Source organism: Callithrix jacchus, chromosome 7 (assembly GCF_049354715.1).
Source record: "Callithrix jacchus isolate 240 chromosome 7, calJac240_pri, whole genome shotgun sequence".
Taxonomy (NCBI): domain Eukaryota; kingdom Metazoa; phylum Chordata; class Mammalia; order Primates; family Cebidae; genus Callithrix; species Callithrix jacchus.
The window spans coordinates 152835084-152858051 of NC_133508.1; the positions used below are offsets into that span (position 1 = coordinate 152835084).

Consider the following 22968-nt stretch of genomic DNA (forward strand, 5'->3'; position numbering starts at 1 on the left):
TAGAATGACTATATATGTTTAAGTAGACGAGGTAATTGTGGAATGAAAAGGAGAAAGTAATGTAGTAAATGTAATTGCTGTGCATACACTTGCCCAAAAGGAGGAGGATTTTTTGTAAAAACACAAGTCTAGGATGATATATGTATATATACGTATACAATATAAGGTAATTTTAATCCTATAATGTTATCTGTCATACCAAAAACATTTTATATGAATTTTGTAATAACACAGATTTGCTCACAGAAATCCAATGTAAATCAAAGAGACTTCAAAAGAACTTTAAGCAGAAGAATAATTTTTACTCTAACATTAAAGTGAAAGAGGAAGGAGTAGACAACAAACTTCTATCATCCACCACCAGATTTGAAAATGATCACTGAGGGATATCTAGGATTCTTTTTATGATTGAACTCAAAAGAAGCAAAAGTTGTTTCCCCATGGTTCCTTCAAAAGGAACCAGAAAATTATTACCTGAAGAAACTTTACTTTTATCATTCATTAAAAAACACTGAATGAAAATATGAAAAATTTATGGATGTAAGAAAGGCTAGCTAGTAGAAATGGTTGTAATCAGAATAAAGAGAGTTTGGCCAGGTGCAGTGGCTCATGCCTGTACCAAACACTTTGGGAGGCTAAGGCGGGTGGATCACCTCAGGTCAGTTCAAGACCAGCCTGACCAACACGGCGAAACCCCATCTCTACTAAAAATACAAAACAAAATACAAAAAGTAGCTGGGCATGGTGGTGTGTGCCTGTAATCCCAGCTACTGGAGAGGCTGAGGCAAGAAAATTGCTTGAATCTGGGAGATGGAGGTTGCAGAGAGCCACTGTACACCCACCTGGGCAACAAGAGTGAAACTCCATCTCAACAACAGCAACAACAAAAAGAATAGAGTTTGTGACCCTCGTTAACTAAACCAGACTGATGGAATAAGGAAGTAACATTTTAAACCTATTACTATTACAGTATTTTATGAATTATTAAAGGTGAGCAAAGACTTGTTCAAATCTTACCATTGCTTAATACCTTATAAAAAGAGATGTTTTATAAAAACAAAGTAGAAATTTTGTGATGGCAAGAATAATGAAAAATTAAAATACAAATTATTAAAATATTTTAACATATATTAGGAAATTAAGCATAATTTACTTCTCATTCTGGCACAGAATATTTTGACATTTTTGTCAACATCTTGTGTAGAAAAAAACAAAGTTCTTAAAACCAGAAATCTTTCTACAAATATTTAAATTCTTATATGAACAGGATGTTAATATGTTAAATTAAAATTTCATGTGAAATACATGGAAGTGAGAAGTTATTTGGTGCCACTATGGCTTTGAAAGACTGATTATAAGTTAACAAAAGATGGTAAATTTAATATAATATTAGGAGCAGCATTTTGGTTTTCAATAAAGAAAAAAGTGACAATAGTTGAATTTTTCACTGTTGTAAAACTTGGGATATTAGATTTATACCCTCAATTGAAAATTTTTAATTAGATCAATTATTGCCCCACGTAGTACTTTGTGTATATTCTTGGTATTATCTCTCTGAGGGAGTATCTTATCTTTTTCAGGGTATCTAGACTCAGTTTCCTTAAATAGTAAAGTGAAGGAGTTAAACTGGATCATTCTTTACTGCTCAAAAATTCTATTTCATGAGGAATGATTGTTTCTGATTACTTTATACAAAATGAGTTATTAAAAATATTGCTAAAGTCCTTAGAAAAAGCATCAGTTATATTATGATGCCCAGAGAAAGTTGGAAAACAAAGTCAGTATTATATCCAAAATGGAGCTCATTATCCTATTGCTCAAAATTGGGTAACTTAGCACTAGGATAATGATAATAGCTAGTTACTTAAGCCTGAAACCAGGCAGTCATCATAGACTTCTTCCGTTCTTTCACTTCTTACTATTTAAAAGTTATCAAATTCTATTAATTTTACTTCTTAAATTTTTTTTTACATTTGACACCTCCTCTTCAGCTCCACTGTTCTCATGTCTCACCCAGGCTATTAAAACTTTCTCCCTATTCTACCTAGTCTCTTAAGCCTAAACCATTCTTTACAAGTTTTCTTCTGAACTTGATCATGTCATCCTTTCTGCTCAAAATTCTTCAAGATCTCCATCATCAAAGTCTTAAACAAAAGCACACTTTCCCAAGGCCTTTCTATAATACTGGATTTATTTTTGTTTTTGAGAGTCTTACTCTATGGCCCAGGTTGGAATGCAGTGGCACCATCTTGATAACCTCTGCCTCCCCGGGGGTTCAAGAGATTCTCTTGCCTCAGCCTCCCGAGTTGCTGGGACTACAGGCATGTGCCACCATGCCTGGCTAACTTTGTATTTTTACTAGAGATGGAGTTTCTCCATGTTGGCCAGGCTGGTCTCAAACTCTTGACTTCAAGTGATCTGCCCGCCTTGGCGTCCCAAATTCCCAGGATTACAGGCACGAGCCACTGCGCCCAGTTAATACTTGCTCTTTAACTCTCTAGTGTCATCTCTTGCCATTTTCCCCACTTAATCCTCACAGCTCGCTTTCCCTCAGCCAGCAATACTCTTCTTCGCCCATTCCCTTCCGGTCTCCCTCTCCCCCTTCTCTCTCCTCCCGCCACCCCTGTCTCTCTCTCTCTCCTCCGTCTCTCTCAGACAGAATCTGGCTCTGCTGCCCAGGCTGGAGCCAGTGGCAGGATCATTAGCTCACTGCAGCCTCAATCTCCAGGACTCAAGCTATCTTCCCGCCTCGGTATTGTATTTCAAGTAGCTGGGGACCACAGGGGCACGCCCTCACACCCAGCTATTTTAGGGGAGGCAGGGTCTCACTATGCTGCCCAGACTAGTCTTGAACTCCTTCCTGGGCTCAGGCAGTCCTCTCGCCTTGGCCTCCCAAAGTGTTGGGAGTACAGGCCTGAGCCACCGGCTGGCCTAACCAACTCTCCATTCACTCACTATGCGAAGGGGTAACACGAGCGGACCACATCTGTGGCGCTTCTTCTGACTCCTCACCCCACCCTAGGAGCCACTTTCCCTACGTCCCCGGCATAGAGATCACCCTAAATGATGGTGACCTCTTGGCGGGCAGAAATGGCTTTTTCACTCTGAGCTTCAGTCTGTCCTAGCGCCTGACAGTTTCCCCAGCATTCTTTGACAATAGCAGAACCCTAGAGAACTTCCGCTCCAAGGACATACAGAATCCGAGAAAGAATTGTTCCTAGCGAGAAGGGAAATCTCGCGAGATCCGGGTGCTGGGAGCCCCGCCCGCCCACGCAGCGACGGTTATTTAGCCGTTAAACTGCCAACCGCCGGGGGCACACGCGTTCTGGGCGGCTCGGGCTGAGCTCTTTCCCGCCTGTTCTGAGGTTCTGAAGCGGGGGCTTTTGGTTCTTTCCGCTGCCCTTACAGACCATAAGAAGCAGTTCGCGTGGGTATGGAGCCCACGGTTTCCCACTAGTTCTTCAGAGGCGAGGGCAGGTGCGCCGAGTTCTTTTCCTCCGGGCAGAGCCCCGAGCGGGGCGACATTGTGCTACTGCACCTCCCCGCCGCTGCCTGTCGCCGTCTTCTTTTCCGTAGTGGTCCGGGATCGTAAGACAGTTCCTCCTGGCGATGGGATGGAGTTTAATGGCGCTGGAGAAGGGGACGGGCTTCCTTTCCAGGCTGCCAGCGTGGCGGAGGGCGGTGGGAGGAAAGGGGGAGGGAAACGAAGGGTCGTCCCCTTGCCCGCCCGGCGGTCAGCCACCTTGCAGCGAGAGCCCCGTGGGTTCCTTTCTTTAGTCATTTAGTTTGTAAAACATCACTTTAAAGAATACATAATGTATTTAATGGCACACGGTGAAAAACTTTCTTTCCCCTCCTGTCTCCCGGGGCAGAGAAATTTACAACGGGAATGGAGAAAATGGAAAGTCAAAAGCCCTTTACATTGTTCATACCACCGAGATTTACCAGCAGCCAGGTGTCTGCGGTGAAACCTCAGACCCTGGGAGGAGATTCCACTTTCTTCAAGGTAAATTTCCATGGGACTCTTGATTGGACTCGTCTTAACTTTAGGGGATGAAGAAAAGTGTACTTTGTCCTGGTGTTATTTTACAGTTGTTTCTTTTCAATAGATGGTCTCATTTATGCAAGAATTTTGCATCCCATTGCTTTACATGAACAGTGAGCATTATTGAGTAGGCATTGTTCATGTAAATAACTGCTGCTGCCGTAGAACTCTGCATACATTGTGGAACCTGCTTATTTTAATCTTCTTTCTGCATTTAATTCGAGGCAACTTATAGGACAGACACTATGGGATAGTAGAATATGTTAGGAGAAGATTAGGAAAATTGTCAAGGAAAATGAGGACTATTTGGACAAATGCCTATATATGAGTAATAATTCGTGTTCTGAGCTTCAGATTTGGCTTTGAGCTTCCTGGTGGATAGGACAAAGGGAAATTCATTTATGTAGTAGAGTTATCATTGGATAGGAGGAATTACACCAAGTTTCTCAGGCAAAACAGAGCTTTTAAAAAATTATTTTAAAAAATTGTCATGTGGGTCTTTATATTGGAGATGCAGTAATGCAATGAACAGTTTACTTTTATATGCTGTAAAAAATTTATTATGACTGCTATAGGCAAGAATATATTATTAGGCCGGGCGTGGTGGCTCACGCCTATAATCCCAGTACTTTGGGAGGCCGAGACAGGTGGATCAAGGAGGCAGGAGGTCAAGAGATTGAGACCATCCTGGACAACAAGGTGAAACACTGTCTCTACTAAAAATACAAAAATTACCTGGGCATGGTGGTGCGCACCTGTAGTCCCAGCTACTCGGGAGGCTGAGGCAGGAGAATTGCCTGAACCCAGGAGGCGGAGGTTGCGGTGAGCCGAGATCGCACCATTGCACTCCAGCCTGGGTAACAAGCGTGAAACTCCATCTTAAATATATATATATATATTTAAATGCTATTCAATGAAGACAGTCTTTAATTTTATCAAGGAAATCATAAATTGAAGAAATCTGTTATTCATGCTAATTAGATTTACTATTCTTGAATACAAAGCCATATATTGAGTAATTTATAGTTCAGCTTCATCTTACAAGTGGAAATACCTAATTAGAATTTTTCTTTGTTTATATAGAGAAGGCATTTGACATTTTAAACATTTTATGTACATTAAAGTGTTTGTAATTATAGTAACCTCTTTAAGCAGATGTATATTACATATGTATATATTACACTGTTAGTATCAGAGTGGTATGAAACAGCATATTTAAAAACTTCTTTGTGTTTCTAGAGTTTCAACAAATGTACTGAAGATGATTTTGAGTTTCCATTTGCAATGACTAATCTCTCCAAAAATGGGGAAAACATTGATTCAGGTAGGAACCTGGAAAAGCAGTGTATCAGCTTATATAGAAATATTTTGTTATATACATCGCTAGTTATTGAAAATACCAGTATATATTAGTATCCCTGACATGAAAGCTAGATATAATACTTAATATAAAAAATAAAACTGGATGCGGTGGCTAACACCTTTAATTCCAGCACTTTTGGAGGGAGGCTGAGGCAGGGGGATCACTTGAGGCCAGGAGCTTGAGACCAGCCTGGGCAATGTAAGGAGACCCTGTCTGTACAAAAAAACAAGCAACCCCCCCCAAAAAAAAACTAGCTGGACGTGGTGACATATGCCCACAGTCCCAGCTACTAAGGAGACTGAGGTGGGAGGATCACTTGAGCCCTAGAAATGTAGGCTTTGAGGCTGCAGTGAACCATGGCGGCGCCACTGCCCTCCAGTGTAGGCAACAGAGCCAGACCCTCTCTCTCTCCCACAACAAAAAAAGGAAAGAAAACAGATGTTGGCATATTTAATACCTGTTGTCTTTTATCTTGCAGATCCTGCTTTACAAAAAGTTAATTTCTTGCCCATGCTTGAGCAGGTTAGTTAAGCATAGTACATACAGATATAATCTGTTTAGGTCATGAACTGCTTATTTGAAGAAGAAAAAGTATTCAGTTGTTGCATTACCAGTCTTCTGTGTTTAATTGTTATTATTTGGAAGCTTTTATCAGTAGTATTTTCTTATAGCATCTTTTTTTTTTTTAGGTTGGTAATTCTGACTGTCACTATCAGGAAGGACTAAAAGACTCTGATTTGGAGGTCAGAGGATTTCCCATTCATATTAAATTTCTTATAATTTGAATATAACTTATTACCTACATGTATATTTTGAAGCTTCAAAAGGATTATTATTTGATTAATGCATTAAGATATATCCTTTAAAACCTTTTTTTCCACTTCTGTATTTTTTGGGTTGTGAAAGTTCCATTTATGTAGAGGCAATTTAATTTTAAACTGTGAACTCAAGGAGGGAATGGGTACTATACATGAAAAGGCTGAGAATTGAGACAATAGTTTACAAGATCAGCCTTTAATTAATAGATGGAATTGACTGGTTGGCTAGTTTATTGTGTAAGGAATTTGTAGGACATATGTACTTTTGATTTTAGTTATACTTTTGGTTTTTGTTATAAAAATATTTCTTATTTATGGCATAGGTTTTTGTTATAAAAATATTTCTTATTTATGGCGTAAAGGAAGAGAAATTCCATAACCTGGTAAGGTATTGTATATTTGTTGCTGTGATTATAGTATCACAGAATTTGAAAATATAGTACTTATTTTTATAAGAAAAAGTTATAGGCCAGCAGAAATTGATGTGATTTAAAAAACTAATATTTACAATATAATGTGGATTTTTAAAAAGGTAAGAATTCTGCATAAAACATCAGACTTGATGAAAATTTTATTTTGTGTTCACTTTTATTTTTCTTTTCATTATATTTTAAACTTCAGATCCTTTAGTGAATCTTCAAACTGTTTGTGTAATCAAAGCATTTCAAGACCATTATTAAGATTTGTAGATTTCTTATAGAGTGATTTATTTTAGCTTTTAACTAGCCAGATTCTCTCACTAACTAAAATAATTTTATGGAGCCATTTCATTTTATTCAGCAAGGTGTAATTTAGTCAAGTGACCAATAACTTTAGTGAAGTAGTTAATATTGCCTTAGTAGTTTTAAAAGAGTTAATGTGGCTTTCAGTATGCTGTTAGTGCTTAAATTGAGGAGAGATTTGGTCTCAACTCTTAGTATATAAATATTTTCAGTAGGCAGCTGTAGTTTGGTTATATTAGAATTTTGAACAATTAATTTTTGAAAACCTATTTTAATAGAAATCAGAATCATTGAGCAGAGTGTATTCAAAACTGTATAAGGAGGCTGAAAAGATAAAAAAGTGGAAAATAAGTACAGAAGCTGAACTGAGGCAGAAAGAAAATAAGTTGCAAGAAAGCAGAAAGATAATTGAAGCACAGCGAAAAGCCATTCAGGAACTGCAGGTATGACAAAATTTTGAATTGTAAATAGTAAATCTTATAATACTGTTGAAAGTAGAGTATTATTCGGGATAACTTGGGTTGATCTTGTTTTTGTGATGAATATTTTAAGGATAATGCTTTTTAAAAGTTACATCAATACTCAATACATTTCAACTTTAAGAATGAGCATAGAGGATAAGTTGTATAATGCTTAATGCAAATGATTAGGGAAAAAATAAATCACTCTAGATTAAGATTGATTTAATGATTCTAACATAAAAAGTTTTAATTTTTATTCCTATTGATGTTTTGTTTGATATAAATATCTTCTCTTATATTAGAATACAATAGTAGTAGATCACACTTTAAATTTGAAACTGTGTAACTTTATGTGTAGCATAAAGTAAAAAAAAATGTTGAGAAAATTCAACATTGGGTTAGGACAAATAAAAAACATTACTTCAAAATATTTACATAATATTGCATTAAAATATTGTTGAATGTTTTTTGGAGATGATTTAGCCAATATTATTTCAGATTGATGGCCATATTCTTAAGGGAAATCATAAGGTATTACAAAAATGTTTCCTTTTTATGTGGAAAGATAATTCTTTTAGACTGTGTTGTGCACTCGTAAAGAAATGCTGCTTAATGATTATATTCATGTTTATTTTTGCTAATAAGCAAAATGTGGTGAACTATTCTTCTGTTTTATAAATTAGTTTGGAAATGAAAAAGTAAGTTTGAAACTAGAAGAAGGAATTCAAGAAAATAAAGATTTAATAAAAGAGTAAGTAGTGATTTAATGAATTTGTTCTTTCCACAATTTTTTTAAATTCCAAATTTACTACTAAAATAATTTTTGATAACTTATTGAGCACTTTCTATATGTTATGTAATATGAATTTATAACTAGAATTATACCTGAGTGCTATGGAAAAAGGAAGACATAGATTCTTGTGCGGGCAAACTGTGGTCACTGACTAATAACTTCACTTATTGAAATGTCAGGCATCAGGAAGAAACATTCCTTGGTGTCAAAAAAGATGCCTGATAATTCTGTACCTACAACTATTCCTATGTATATTGTCTGTTTCACTACTGCCTTGAGTACAGTACTTATAAAATGGGGCTCAACTTAGTTCCAAGTTAATTCTTACTTTTTTGTTTGAAATGTAACAGTTTATTTCTACAGAAAAATGATATTAGAAAATTAAATCTAACTGCCATATGTGTTAGTAATGTGAAGATAGCCACAGGTCTTATTATTCACATAATGAATGCCTAATCAGAAAGTTACCTTATTTTGTGTTTTGAAGGTTAGACATATATGATATTAATTTGTTAATGAATGGCCCAACCTATTTTCATTATTTTCCTTAGGCAAATCTGGACCTGTCTTCTGAAAGTTTATTGATAGCAACTTGGGTAGAAACTTGTTAAGGAACTGTCACTTTTATTTGTTTATTTATTTTAGTGGCCAGTTACTAGAATTTTACTTTTAAAGGGAGGTAGTTACTAAATTATCTTTGCTAGTGGTATAATCAACCCACCTTTTCTTCATATAGTCTTTTATAATAATATGCGATATATACCAAATATATTATTTTTAAAATTTCTTAAATATTATGACAATATATTTCATAACTTACATATGTGATTTTGCTTTGAGATCAGATTACACATAGACAAACTCTTTCCTTTGTTTCAGGAACAATGCTACAAGGCATTTATGTAATCTACTCAAAGAAACCTGCGCTAGATCTGCAGAAAAGTCAAAGAAATGTAAGTATCTTTCTTGTTTTATGTGATTTTAACAATTTATTATTTTACTGGGAGAGGTGAAGAGGGGAAGAAATTGTCTTTTTACTTTTTGGAACCAGTTTTGATTTGAACCAATTATGTGTGTCTCAGACTATTATTATGTAAGTAGTAAGGAGAGTCACAGTTCTTTGAGTTTTGAAAGCTCAAAACTTTTTGGAAGGTAATATGATTCAAAATGTATATTCTTGATATTTATAGTTAATCCTGGTTTCAGGTAAGGGATGATTTTGAGACTAACTTCTATCTGGAACAACTAGGAAATTGAATCAAGAATAAGATACATAGCCATACTCATAACAGAAAATACCAGTAGAGGCTTTGCTAAAGCCATTGTACTTATGAACAGTGGTGCAGTGTTTATTTTCAATCTAAATAGAATTCTCAATTTTTTTCTAAACAAACATTCTTTTAAAATATTCTAATATGGTTTTGTTATGTATGTAAAAGAACAGTTTTAAAATTTTTACCCATTTTCATTTTTTAATTGTGAAGTAGGATTATTTCCCATTTTGATAAAAAATAAAACTGTCTGATGATAAAAAATAATAGTCTTCATTTTTGCCATTAATTTGACACTGACTCTACTTTGTTTCTGCCAAGAATTCATTGGGAAATACTGTCTACCTGCTTTTTCAGGATATTCTCTATTTTTCTTAGCTAAAAATTTTAATTTATATTATGCAGCTTACTACTTAACAGTTTGGGCTTAAGGATTAGACAGGCTGTGCTCAAATTTAGACTTTCAGTTTCTGCCTACCTGGGGAGCTTGAATAATTTGAATAAATTATGTAGTCTCTCTGATTGTCACTCTGTTTATTAATTAAAGCCTCTTAGTATTGTCCTGAGAAATAAATGTTAATAAATATGCTTAGAACAGTGCAAAGTACTCAATAAATGTTGGCCATTTTATTATTATTATTGTCGTTATTTCTAACATCCACTGTTAGGTTTTTTATTCTTTTTTTGTTGTTGTTTTGAGATGGAGTTTTGCTTTTGTTGCCCAAGCTAGAGTGCAATGGTGCAATCTCAGCTCACTTGCAACCTCCACCTCCAGGGTTCAAGTAGTTTTCCTGCTTCAGCCTCCTGAGTAGCTGGGATTACAGGTGCACACCACCATGCTCAGCTAATTTAAAAAATATTTTTAGTAGAAATGGGATTTCACCATGTTAGCCAGGCTGGTTTTGAACTCCTGACCTCAGGTGATCCGCTTGCCTTGGTCTTCCAAAGTTTTGGGATTACAGGTGTGAGCCACCGTGCTCGGCCAGGTTTTTTTTTTTTCTTATCCCTGCCTGTAGGACCTTGATTTTTAAAACTATATAATCTTTCAGAATGTACCATACCACAACCAACTCCTCTGCTATATCCAATGTATTCAACATTCAAGATTAATTTTTCTGCCTAGATATAAAAAGTGGTGAAAAGTACAGTGATAGGGTAGAGGGATAGTACATTGGCTGTCTTGTAGAAAATAACTTGGGTTAGAGAGACAAGTCTGATAGTTCTTTCTTTCTTACATTTAGATTTTAGTTAAGTTAGAGATCAGATGGTGAGGAAGTTACATTTTTCAAAGTGATCTCTTTAATAAACTAAAGTTGAGGTATGCCTTGATGTGACATGTAGTTTTTTTTCTTTTTTCTTTTGTTTTTTTTTTTGAGTTGGAGTCTTGTTTTGTCACCAGGCTAAGTGCAGTGGACTGATCTTGGTCATTGTAACCTCTGCCTCTTGGGTTCAAGCTATTCTCTTGCCTCAGTCTCCTGAGTAGCTGGGACTATAGGTATGCACCACCATGCATAGCTAATTTTTTTTTTTTTTTTGGTATTTTTGGTAGAGATGGGGTTTCACCATGTTGGCCAGCATGGTCTTGATCCCTTGACCTCGTGATCTGCCCTCCTGGGCCTCCCAAAGTGCTGGGATTACAGATGTCAGCCACTGTGCCCAGCTAAAAGATTTTTTTTTTAAAGTCTTGATACTTATTCATGTATTTGTGCTGAGTGAAAAGAAAAAAGAAAAAGAAAGAGAAAAAAGTTTTGATACTTGCCTTATTGTTAGTGTAAACTGTATCCAGATTCTTGCCTTAAGTTGTTGACCAGTCTTTTTGTTCCTGTGTTTTTACCTTTTTTATTCATTCATTCAATTTTTTTTAGTACCTGCTATGTTATGAAATCTTCTGGATGCTGATGAAAAACAGCAGTGAACAAAGTCTCTACTCTTACAAAAGTATACATTACATGGTGTAATGTGCCGTCCTTTCTTTATCCAGTCTGTCATTAATGGACGTTTGGTTTGGTTCCAAGTCTTTGCTATTTTAAATAGTGCTGCAATAAACATATGTGTGCATGTGTCTTTGTAGTAGAATGATTTATAATCCTTTGGGTGTGTACCCAGTAATGGGATTGCTGGGTCAAATGGTATTTCTGGTTCTGGATCCTTGAGGAATCGCTACACGGTCTTCCACAATGGTTGAACTAAATTACACTGCCACCAACAGGGTAAAAATGTTCCTATTTCTCCACAGCCTCTCCAGCATCTGTTGTTTCCTGACTTTTTAATAATCGCCCTTCTAACTGGCGTGAGATGGTATCTTGCGGTTTTGATTTACATTTCTCTAGTGACTATTAATGATAAGCTTTCTTCATATGTTTGTTGGCCAAATAAATGTCGTCTTTTGAGAAGTGTCTATTCATATCCTTTGCCTCCTTTTTGATGGGGTCGTTTATATTTTTTTCTGTAAAAGAATGAGTTCATGTCCTTTGCAGAGACATGGATGAAGCTGGAAGCCATCATTCTTAGCAAACTAATGCAGAACCAGAAAACCAAACATTACATGTTCTCCACTAATAAAGGGAAGCTGAACAATGAGAGCACATGGACACAGGGAGGGGAATATCACACACTGGGGCCTGTCAGGATATGGGGGGCAAACGGAGGGAGAGCATTAAGACAAATACCTAATGCATGTGGGGCTTAAAACCTATACAATGGGTTGATAGGTGCATCAAACTACCACATGTATACGTGTGTAACAAGCCTCCATGTTCTGCACATGTATCCTAGAAATTAAAGAGAGTATACATTCTAGTGAGGGGGAAGATATAGTTCACTAATGAATATATAAATATATGTTGGATGATACCTGCTTAAGGAGAGAATATTTTGGTACAGCGTAATTGGGAAGTTTTTTCTGATTAAGTGACATTGGGTAGAGGCCTGAATAAAGTTAAGGGAATGAGCCATCTATTTTGGTAAATAATATTTCAGGCAGAGGAAGAAGTTAAGTGCAAAGTCCCTGAGATGAGAGCCTGTTCAATCTTTTCAGGTCACAACAATGAGGCCACTGTTTTGTATTTCTGACTCTGTATTTTTCATTTTTTCTCACTGTACTCCACTCAGAATACTTGTTTTTTCTTTCTTCCTTTCTTTCGGGTCCCACATTGTTGCCCAGGCTGGAGTGTAGTGGTTCCATCTTGGCTCATTATAACCCCTGCTTCCCAAGCTCAAGCAATCTTCTTACCTCAGTTTCCCAAGTAGCTGGGACTACAGGTGCACACAACCATGCCAGGCTAATTTTTGCATTTTTTGTAGAGACTGGGTTTTGCCATGTTGCCCAGGATAGTCTCAAACTCCTGGGCTCAAGTGATCTGCCTACCTTGGCCTTCCGAAATTTTGGGATTATAGGTATTAGCCACTGCCCTGGACCACGTAATTTCTTCTAACCTCTCTTTCCAGTTTACTGATTTTCTATTTAGTTAATTCTTGTCTGTTTTAAAATATATCAGTTGGTGTCTTAATTTCTGTTATTATATTTTCTAGTTCAGTATTAGCTGGTTCTTTAAAAATACGTAATATCACTTTCCGGAGTTTTAAGCTCTTTGCTGACTTTTTAAAGCTCAACTTTTTATCTCTATGAATGTAATAAACATAGTTGTATCCAGTAATGCCAGTATCTAGAATACCTTGGGGTCCATTTTTGTGGTCTTTTTTTTTCCCATATAAATCCTAGTTTTATTGGTTATCTCATCAGCTGTCTTAGATAATTTGAGACTTAGAATGGTTACATTTTCCTAGTTCCTTGAGTGTTAATTCTGGATTGTATCCCAGACATTTTGAATATTATGTTATGAGATTCTGAGTCCTCTTAAGATTCCCTAGAGAAAATTTATTTATTTCCTGTCAGCCAGTTAGCTCACTTAGGTTCAAAATAGGTTTTGTCTTGCCGTTTCAGTGTGGGAGTTCCAGTATCAGTTCAATTTTCAATGCCTTTGCTGTGTTGCCCTGGGTCTATTTTATGTATGTTCTACTGAAGGTTAGTTCTGGGGCTTGGGTAGTGGTTTATGTAGAGTCCAGTTTTCAAAGCTTTTGCCCATTCATGTATAGCCTTCTTATTATCAACATACATCACCAGAGTGGCACATTTGTTATAATTGATGAACCTACATTGGCACGTCATAATTGTTCAAAGTTCATAGTTTACATTAGTATTCATTCTTGGTGTTGTATATTCTATGGGTTTGGACTAATATGTCTGCCATTATAGTATAATACAGAATAGTTTCATTGCCCTAAAGTTTTGTGTTCTTGCTGTTGATCCTCCACAACCTGCCCCACTAACCACTGATCTTTTAAGTGTCTCCATAATTTTGCCTTTTCTAGAATGTTATATAGTTGGAATCCTATAGTATGTAGGCTTTTCACATTGGTTTCATTCACTTAGTAATATTCATTCAAGTTTCCTCCATGTCTTTTCATCACTTTAGAGCTCATTTTTAAAGCACTGAATAATATTCTATTCACTGTTTAGACATACCACAGTTTATTCATTTACCTACTAAAGGACATCTTGGTTGCTTTCAAGCTTTGGCAGTTATGAATAAACCTCCTATAAACATCCATATGCAGGCTTTTGTGTGGATATTTTAAACTCCTTTGGGTAAATACCAAGGAACACAGTTCCTGGATCATATGGTGAAAGTATGTTTAGTTTTGTAAGAAACTTCCAAACTGTCTTCCAAAGTGGATATACAATTTTTTATGTCTATCAGCAGTGAATGAGAGTTTCTGTTGTTCTATACTCTCACCAGCATTTGGTGTTGTCAAAGTTCTGGATTTTGGCCATTTGAATAGGTGTGTATTGGTATCTCGTTGTTCTAAATTGCATTTCTCTGATGACATATGATAAGAATCTTTTCATATGATTATTTGCCATCTGTATGTCTCCTTTGGCAAGGTGTCTGTTAAGGTCTTTGGTCCACTGTTTAATCAGGTTGCTTGTTATCTTATTGTTCTGTTTTAATTAACAATAAGAAAAATGATTTAAAATTTTGTATCTTTGTATATTATAGATAACAATCCTTTATCAGATGTTTCTTTTGCAGACATTTCCTCCCAGTCTATGGCTTGTGTTCTCATTCTCTTGATATTTACTTTTATAGAGCAGAGTTTTAATTTCAATGAAGTCCTGCTTATGAATTATTTCTTCCATGGATTGTATCTTTGGTATTGTATCTAAAAAAAAAGTCATCATGATACCCAAGAGCATCCAGGTTTTTTCTTATTTATCTCAGAGTTTTTTGGTTTGTATTTTACATTTTGATCTGTGATACATTTGAGTTAATTTTTGTGAAGATCTGTGTCCAGATTATTTTTTTTTCTTTTTGGCATGTAGATGTCCACTTGTTTCAGCATCATTTGTTGAAAAGACCATCTTTCTCTTTTATATAGCTGTTACTCCTTTATCAAAGATCAGTTGACTATATTTATTTGGGTCTATTTATGGGCTCTCTCTTTTGTTTCATTGGTCTCTTTGTCTTTCTTTTTCCCACTAATCCCTCACTATTTTGATTACTGTAGCTTTATAGCAAGTCTTGAACTTTGTTCTTCTCCTTTAATACTGTATTGGCTATTCTGAATCTTTTGCCTCACCATATAAACTTTAGAATCAGTTTGTAGATATCCACAATGTAACTTGCTGAAATTTTTATTGAGATTGCATTGAATCTGTAGATCAAGTTGGGAAAGATTGACATCTTGACAATATTGAATCTTCCTGCTCAAGATCATGGAATATTTCTCTATTGATTTAATTATTCTTTGATTGTTTTCATCAAAATTTTATAGTTTTCCTCATATAGATCTTGCACATATTTAGTTAGATTTGTACCTAGGCATTTCAGTGTTTTGTATACTAATGTAAATGGTATTGTGTTCTCAATTTCAAATTCTGCTTATTTGTTGCTGGTGCATAAAAATGATTGACTTCTGTATATTAACCTTGTATTGTGCTGTAGGGAACCAGCCTCCACATCACCTGTGGGTACCCTGAGTTCAGTGGCGACAAAGGAATGAGAAAAAGATTTAAGAGAGAAAGTGCGACCAGGGGGTCATCACTCATTGCTAGAGGAGACAGTGAAGGCCCTGAGCTCTGATCTCTCACACTGTTTATTGTTTACAATTACTTTGATCTATAGGGTAGAGGTGAAGTGATGGTGGGGAGAGGGTGACATGATGGTGGAGTGAATCACTGAGCTGGAAGTGAATCAGTGAGCTGGAACTATTGTATCATTGTAAAGACTGATAACAGTGGTGGTTTCAGGAGTTTCACAAAACAAGAACATGTGGTTATCTTTAGCCTATTATCTGTGTGCCGCTGGTGAAACTCAGGCCTCACAAGGAGCCTACAAGTCTGGCTATGTCATAGTGCTATGAAGGGGTTTTATGTCCTCGAGTACAATGTTTATGGTAACAGAGCCTAGGTCACCCTGCACTGGAACATGAGGCATGGACAAATTTGCCTCCCCACCTCCTGCAGTTTGCTGTGCTTTGTTGTTCCCAGTTTATATGTTACTCATAACCAATGTATGAAGGCACTCTGTAAGTCCTTTCTCCTTTGCTGCTTCTCCCAACATCGTGCAACCTTGCTGTCATTGCTTATTAGTTCCAGGATTTTTTTTGTTGATTTTTTTCAGATTCTCTATATAGACGGTTATGTTATCTGTGAACAAAAATAGTTTTATTTCTTTCTTCTCAATGTGTATCCCTGTTTCCTTTTCTTGTTTTGTTGTTATTGATTAAAACTTTAAGTACAATGTTGAAAAAGAATGGTGAGAAGGAACATCCTTGCCTTGTTTCTGATCTTAGTGGGAAAGCTTCTAGTTTCTCACCATAAGTATGATATTATCTATAGGTTTCTGTAGATATTCTTTACCAGGTTGAGCAAGTTTTCTTTATTCCTAGTTTACTGAGAGTTCTTATCATGAATGAGTGTTGGATTTTGTCAAATGATTTTTCTATATCTATTGATATGATCGTGTAATTTTTTTTAGCCTGTTATGTGATGGATTACAATAGTTGATTTAAAATGTTGAACAAGGCTTGAATACCTTGACTGTATCCCATTTAGTTGTGTTGTGTAATTCTTGTTACACTTTTTTTTTTTTGAGACTGGATCTCACTCTGTCATCCAGGCTAGAAGTGCAGTGGCTATTCACAGGCATGATCATAGCTCACTAGCCTTGAACTCCTGGGCTCAAGTGATCCTCCTGCCTCACCCACCTTAGTGGCTGAGACTATAGGTGTGTGCCACTGCACCCAGAGTTTTTAAAATTTCTTTTTAGAGATGGGATCTTGCTATGTTGTCCAGGCTAGTCTCAAACTCTTGGCCTCAAGCAGTCCTCCCACTTCAGTCTCCTGAGTAGCTGGAGTTTGGTTTACAGGTGTGTGCCATTGTGCCAGGGTCCTTTTATACATTGTTGGATTTGATTTGCTAATATTTTGTTGAGTATTTTTGCATCTATGTTCATGAGCGATATTTGTCTGTAGTTTTTTTATAATGTCTTTGTCTGGTTTTGGTATTAGGGTACTGCTGGCATCATGCAATGAGTTCAAAAATATTCCCTCTGCTTCTGTCTTCTGAAAGAGATAGTAGACAAGTGGTATAATGTCTTACTTAAATGTCTTTGGAATTCACCAGTGAAGCTGGCAGGCCTGTTGCTTTCTGTTTTGGAGGGTTATTAATTATTGTCCTAATTTCTTTAGTAGATACAGGCTTATTGAGATTGCCTATTTTTAATTCTGTGAGTTTTGGCAGTTGTGTCTTTTGACAGTTGATCCATTCCCTTTAGGTTAGCAAATTTGTGGGCATAGGATTGTTCATAATATTTCTTCATTTTAACATCCATGGGATTTGTAGTGATGTCTCCTCTTTCATTTATGTATCAGTAATTTGAATCCTCTCTATCTCTTTTTCTTTGCCTGGCTAGAATTTATTGATTTTATTGATCTTTTTAAATAACCAGATTTTGGTTTCATTGATGTTTTAAAATATTGGTTTTCTGTTTTCACTTTGATGGTTTTTACTCTAATTTGTATTACTTCTTTTCTTCTGCTTACTTTGGATTTAATTTGCTCTTCTCTTTCTAGTTGCCTATGGTGGAAACTTAGGAGATTGATTTCAGATATTCTTTTCCAATTTATGCATTCAGTGCTATAAATTTTCCTCTCAGTTTTTCCTGTATCCCGTGAATTTTGATAAGATGTGTTTTCCCCTGTAATCCCAGCACTTTGGGAGTCTGAGACAAGAGGATCACTTGGGCCCAGGAGCTTAAGAGCAGCCTGGGCAACATAGTGAGACCTCATCACTACTGACAAATAAGTGAACAAATGAATATTTAATAAAGAAAAAGAAAGATGTGTTTTCATTTTCATTTAGTTCAAAATAATTTTGAATTATTTTTGAGATTTCTTCTTTGACTCAGGTGGTATTTAGAAGTGTGTTGTTTAATCTTCAGGTGTTTTGTGATTTTCCAGCTATCTTTCTGTTATTTATTTCTGGTTTAATTCCATTGTGATCTGAAAGCAGATACATATGATTTCTAATCTTTTAAATTTGTTAAGGTGTGTTTCATGGCCCAGAATATGGTCTATCTTAATGAATGCTCCATGTGAGCTTGAGAAATCTATGTATTCTGTTACTGTTCGATTAAGCAGTCTAGAGATGTCAAGATGATTGATGATTTTATTGAATCCAACTACAGGTTAAGCAACCCTCATCCAAAAATCCCAAATCTAAAATACTCCAAAATCCAATTGAGTGCCAAAATGATGCTCCAAGGAAATGCTCACTGCAGAATTTCAAATTTTGGAGTTTCAGATTGGGGATGCTCAACTGGTAAACACAATGCATATATTCTGAAATCTAAAAAAAAAATCTGAACTCTTATAGTTTGTTTTGGTCCCAAGCATTTTGGATAAGGGACACTTAACCTACATGTTTTACTGATTTTCTGCCTGCTGGATCTGTCCATTTCTGATAGAGATGTTGAAATATTCAGCTATTATAGTGGATTACTTTCTCTTTGCAGTTCTACCAGTTTTTGCTTCATGTATTTTGACACCATATTGTTAGGTCTATAGATGTTAAAAATTGTTTTATCTTCTTGGAGAATTGACCCAAAAGCATCCTTTTTTTTTTTTTTTGATAGAGTCTTGCTCTGTTACTCAGACTGGAGTACAATGATATGACCATAGTTCACTGCAGTCTTGAACTCTTGGGCTCAAGCAATCCTCTCACCTCAGCCTCTGAATACTGGGGACTAACAGGTGTGTACCACCATGCCTGGCTAATTTTTCTAGTTTTTTTTTTTTTTTTTGTAGAGATGGGATTTGCTATGTTGCCTAGGCTGGTCTTGAACTCTTGGGCTCAAGTGATCTTCCCTCAGCCTCCCAAAGTACTGGGATTTACAGGCATGAGCCACTTTGCCCAGCTCTAAAAGCATTTTGAAATGGCTCTCTTTATATCTGACAACTTTTCTTGCTCTGAAGTTGGCTGTGTCTGAAATTAATATAGCTACTCTTTTTATATGGTTGTTTGCCATCTGTATGTCTCCTTTTGTGAGGTGTCTGTTAAGGTCTTTGACTCACTTTTTAATCAGGTTGCTTGTTTTCTTATTGTTGAGTTTTAACAATAAGAAAAAAAGACTTAACAATATTTGACTCTTTATTTATTATAGATAACAGTCCTTTATTAGATGTTTCTTTTGCGGACATTTTCTCCCAGTGTGTGGCTTGTATTCTCATTCTCTTGACATTATCTTTTGTAAAGCAGAAATTTTAAATTTTCTTTTGATTAGTGTTAATATGCTTTCTTTTGATTAGTGTTAATATGGTATATTTTTATCCATTTTCTTTTAATCTAGATGTGTTTTTACATTTAAAATGAGTTTTTTATAGACAGCATATAGTTGGGTATTTTTTTGATCCACTCTGGCAGTCTTTTAGTTGGTCATTTAGACTATTGTCATTCAAAGTGATTATTGACATAGTTGGATTATTATCTACGTATTCGTTACTGTTTTTCTATTTGTTGTCCTGTTCTTTGTTCCTATTTTTATCTTTCACTCTTTCTATGCTATTTGTGGTTTTAATTGAGCATTTTATGTGATTCCATTTTCTCTCCTTTCTTATCGTATTTGTTATGCCCTATTTTTACTTTTAAAGTGATTTCACTAGAGTTTGCAATATGTATTTACAAGTAATCCAGGTCTACTTTCAAATAATCCTATACTGCTTCAAGGTTAGTATGAGTATCTTATAATTCTTTCCTCCCATCTTTTTTTTTTTTTTGATACAGAGTCTTGTTCTGTTGCCCAGACTGAATGGTATGCAGTGGCACCATCTTGGTTCAGTACAACCTCCACCTCCCGGGGTCAAGTGATTCTCATGCTTCAGCCTCTCTGATAGCTGAGATTACAGGTGTCACCGCACCCAGCTAATTTTTGTATATTTAGTAGAGATGAGGTTTCATCATGTTGGCCAGGCTGGTTTTGAACTCTTGACCTCAAGTGATCCACCTTCCTCAGCCTCCCAAAGTGCTGAGATTATGTGTGAGTCACCAGGCTCGGCCTCCTCCCATCTTTCTTATCATTGTTGTCATTCATTTCTTTAATATAAAAGCATAAATAAGCATTTATAATCTAATACATTGTTGCTATTTTTTGTTTGTTTTTTTGAGACAGAGTCTCATTCTGTTGCCCAGGCTGGAGTGCAGTGGCATGATCTTGGCTCACTGCAACCTCCACTTCCGGGTTCAAGTGATTCTCCTGCCTTAGTCTCCTGAGCAGCTGGAATTACAGGTGTGTGCCGTGACACCAGCTAATTTTTGTATGTTTAGTAGAGATGGCAGTTCGCCATATTGGCCAGGCTGGCTTGAACTGACCTCAAGTGAGCCACCTGCCTTGGCCTCCCAAAGTGCTGGGATTACTGACATGGGCCACTGCATCTGGCCATTGTTGCCATTATTATTTTTGACAAACTTATATGTTAGCTCAATTAAGAATAAGAAAAATAAAAGTTATTTAGCTTTCACTTATTTCTCCTTTGATGCTCTTTTTTCTTTTTTTTTTTTAAGTAGAGATGGGGTCTTGCTAAGTTACCCAGGCTGGTTTTGAACTTCTGGCCTCAAGTGATCCTCGCACTTCAGCCTCCAAAGCACTGGGATTACAGGTGTGAGCCACTGAGACCAGCTGTTGCTCTTTTTTTCTTTATAGAGATCTGAATTTCTTACCTAAATCATTTTCTTTCTCTTTAAATAATTTCTCCGTATTTCCTGGATTTGAATGTTGGCCTGCCTTGCTAGGTTGGGAAAGTTCTCATGGACAATATCCTGAAGAGTGTTTTCCAGCTTGGTTTCTTTCTGCCCATCACATTCAGGTACACTGATCAAATGTAGATTTGGTCTTTTCACATGATCCCGTATTTCTTGGAGCTTTGTTTATTTCTTTTCACTCTTTTTTCTCTAGTTTGCCTTCTCATTTTATTCCATTGAGTTGATCTTCAATCTGATATTCTTTCTTCCACTTGATCAATTCGGTTATTGAAACTTGTATATGGTTTGCAAAGTTCTTTTAACATTTTGTGGAAGGCAGGTCTACTGGCAACACATTCCGTCAACTTTTGTCAAAGAGTCTTTATTTCTTCACTTTTGAAGGATAATTTCTCCAATTACAGAATTCTATGTTGCTGTTTTTTTCTCTCAACATTTTAGATACTTTACTCCATTCTATTCTTGCCTGCATAGTTTTTGAGGAGAAGTCAGATATAATCTTGCTTTTTACTCCTCTTAGGTAAAATGTTTTTTTCTTCTAGCTTCATCTTTGATTTTCTGTAGTTTGAATATAATATGTATAGGTGTAGTGCTTTTGGCATTTATCCTGCTTTCTGTTCTCTGAGCTTCCTGGATTTGTGACTTGGTGTCTAACATTAATTTAGGGGAAATTCTCAGTCATTGTTGTTACAAATATTTTTTGTGTTCCTTTTTCTGTTTCTTCTCCTTTTGGTATTCCCATTATATTTTTTGTAGTTGTCTCACAGTTCTTGGATATTCTGTTCTGTTCTTTTTAGTCTTTTTTCTCTTTGCTTTTCAGTTTTTGAGGTTTCTGTTGAAATATCTTCAACTTCAGATATTTCTTTCCTCAGCTGTGCCTAGTCTAATAAGCCCTTCATTTCTTCATTTTAATATTTTTTTAGGGACAGGTGTTGCTATGTTGTCTAGGCTGGTCTCCAACTCCTGGCCTCAAGTAATCATCCTGCCTGAGCCTTCCGAGTGGCTGGGATTACGGGCACGAGCACCCACAACCACACGCCCTTCATTTCTGTTATAGTGGTTTTGATCTGTAACATTTTTGTTTTGAGCCATTGTTAGAATTTCATCTCTCTGTTTAGATTGCTCATCTATTCTTTGATGATGTCTACTTTATCCACCAGAGCCCTTATAGCAATCATAGTTGTTCTAAATTGCTGGTCTGGGATAATTCTAACATCCTTAACTGTATCTGAGTCTGTTCCTGATGCTTGTCTTGTCAAAGTGTATTTTTTGCCTTTTTGTATGGTTGTGTTTTTATTTTTTTGGATAGCTAGACATGATAGGTAAAGGAACTATTGTAAGGTGGTGATAAGATACAGGGGGAGGAGTGTTCTATAGACCTATGGTTAGGTCTCAGTTTTTTAGCAAATTTTTGTCTCTACATTATGAACTTCATATATACTTCTTCAGCCTTGGCATCCTTCTCCTTCTTAGATGGGACAGGGTGGATAGAGTGGGCCACAGTTGGGAATTTCCCATTTGCCATGTGGAAGGCTAGAGGGGGATGGAGTTGGATATTTTCCTTGCTTCAGATGGAAGGCTACAGCTGTCTGGAATTGGGTATTTCCTTTCTCCCAGGTTAGTTAGACTCTGACAAATCCCCAACAGATTTTGCTCTCAAGGGAGCCTTGTTAAGAACAGAATACATTGGCATAGTTCAAAACGGCTTTTCCTGCCAGAAGCACAAAGGGATGTTTTTCCTATGTTCACTGAGAAACCTGGTAGAGTTCCATAAGGTAAAACTCGCAAGAACTTGGGGCCTCTCTGATGACTGGGTCTCCACAGAGGTTTCTTTTTTTTGAGATAGAGTCTTGCTTTGTCACCCAGCTCACTGCAACCTCTGCCTTCTGGGGTTCAAACAATTCTTGTGTCTCAGCCTTCTGAGTAGCTGGGACTATAAGGCATGTGCTACCATGCTTAGTGAATTTTTGTATTTTTAGTAGAGATAGAGTTTTGCCATGGTGGCCAGACCTGGCATCAAGCAACCTGCCAACCTCTGACTCCCAAAGTGCTAGGCTTACAGGCATGAGCCACCACACATGGCCTCCATAGAGTGTATCTCTCAGATTTGTTTACCCTGAATTTCCAGCTATGTGTCAATTATAGTTCAGGTTTTTTTCTCTGACTCTGGTTCCCATA

General features: G+C 36.5%; 1 protein-coding gene across 8 annotated transcripts in view; it reads left to right on the forward strand.

Moving 5' to 3' along the window:
* The first annotated feature begins 2625 nt into the window (after positions 1–2625).
* Positions 2626–22968, forward strand: part of SYCP1 (synaptonemal complex protein 1) — a 113613-nt gene continuing 93270 nt past the window's right edge. For 4 of the 8 annotated variants that reach the window (XM_035252539.3, XM_035252540.3, XM_078332837.1 and 1 more), the window contains exons 1-8: positions 3386–3759; positions 3873–4006; positions 5285–5369; positions 5887–5930; positions 6098–6151; positions 7227–7391; positions 8093–8160; positions 9082–9155. In XM_035252539.3, coding sequence (XP_035108430.3) covers positions 3615–3759; positions 3873–4006; positions 5285–5369; positions 5887–5930; positions 6098–6151; positions 7227–7391; positions 8093–8160; positions 9082–9155 — 769 coding nt within the window. In that variant the 5' untranslated portion in view covers positions 3386–3614. Of the gene's footprint in view, positions 2753–3311; positions 3760–3872; positions 4007–5284; positions 5370–5886; positions 5931–6097; positions 6152–7226; positions 7392–8092; positions 8161–9081; positions 9156–22968 lie in introns of those variants that run through there. The other 4 variants (XM_035252542.3, XM_035252541.3, XM_009001949.5 and 1 more) reach the window with 4 other exon arrangements.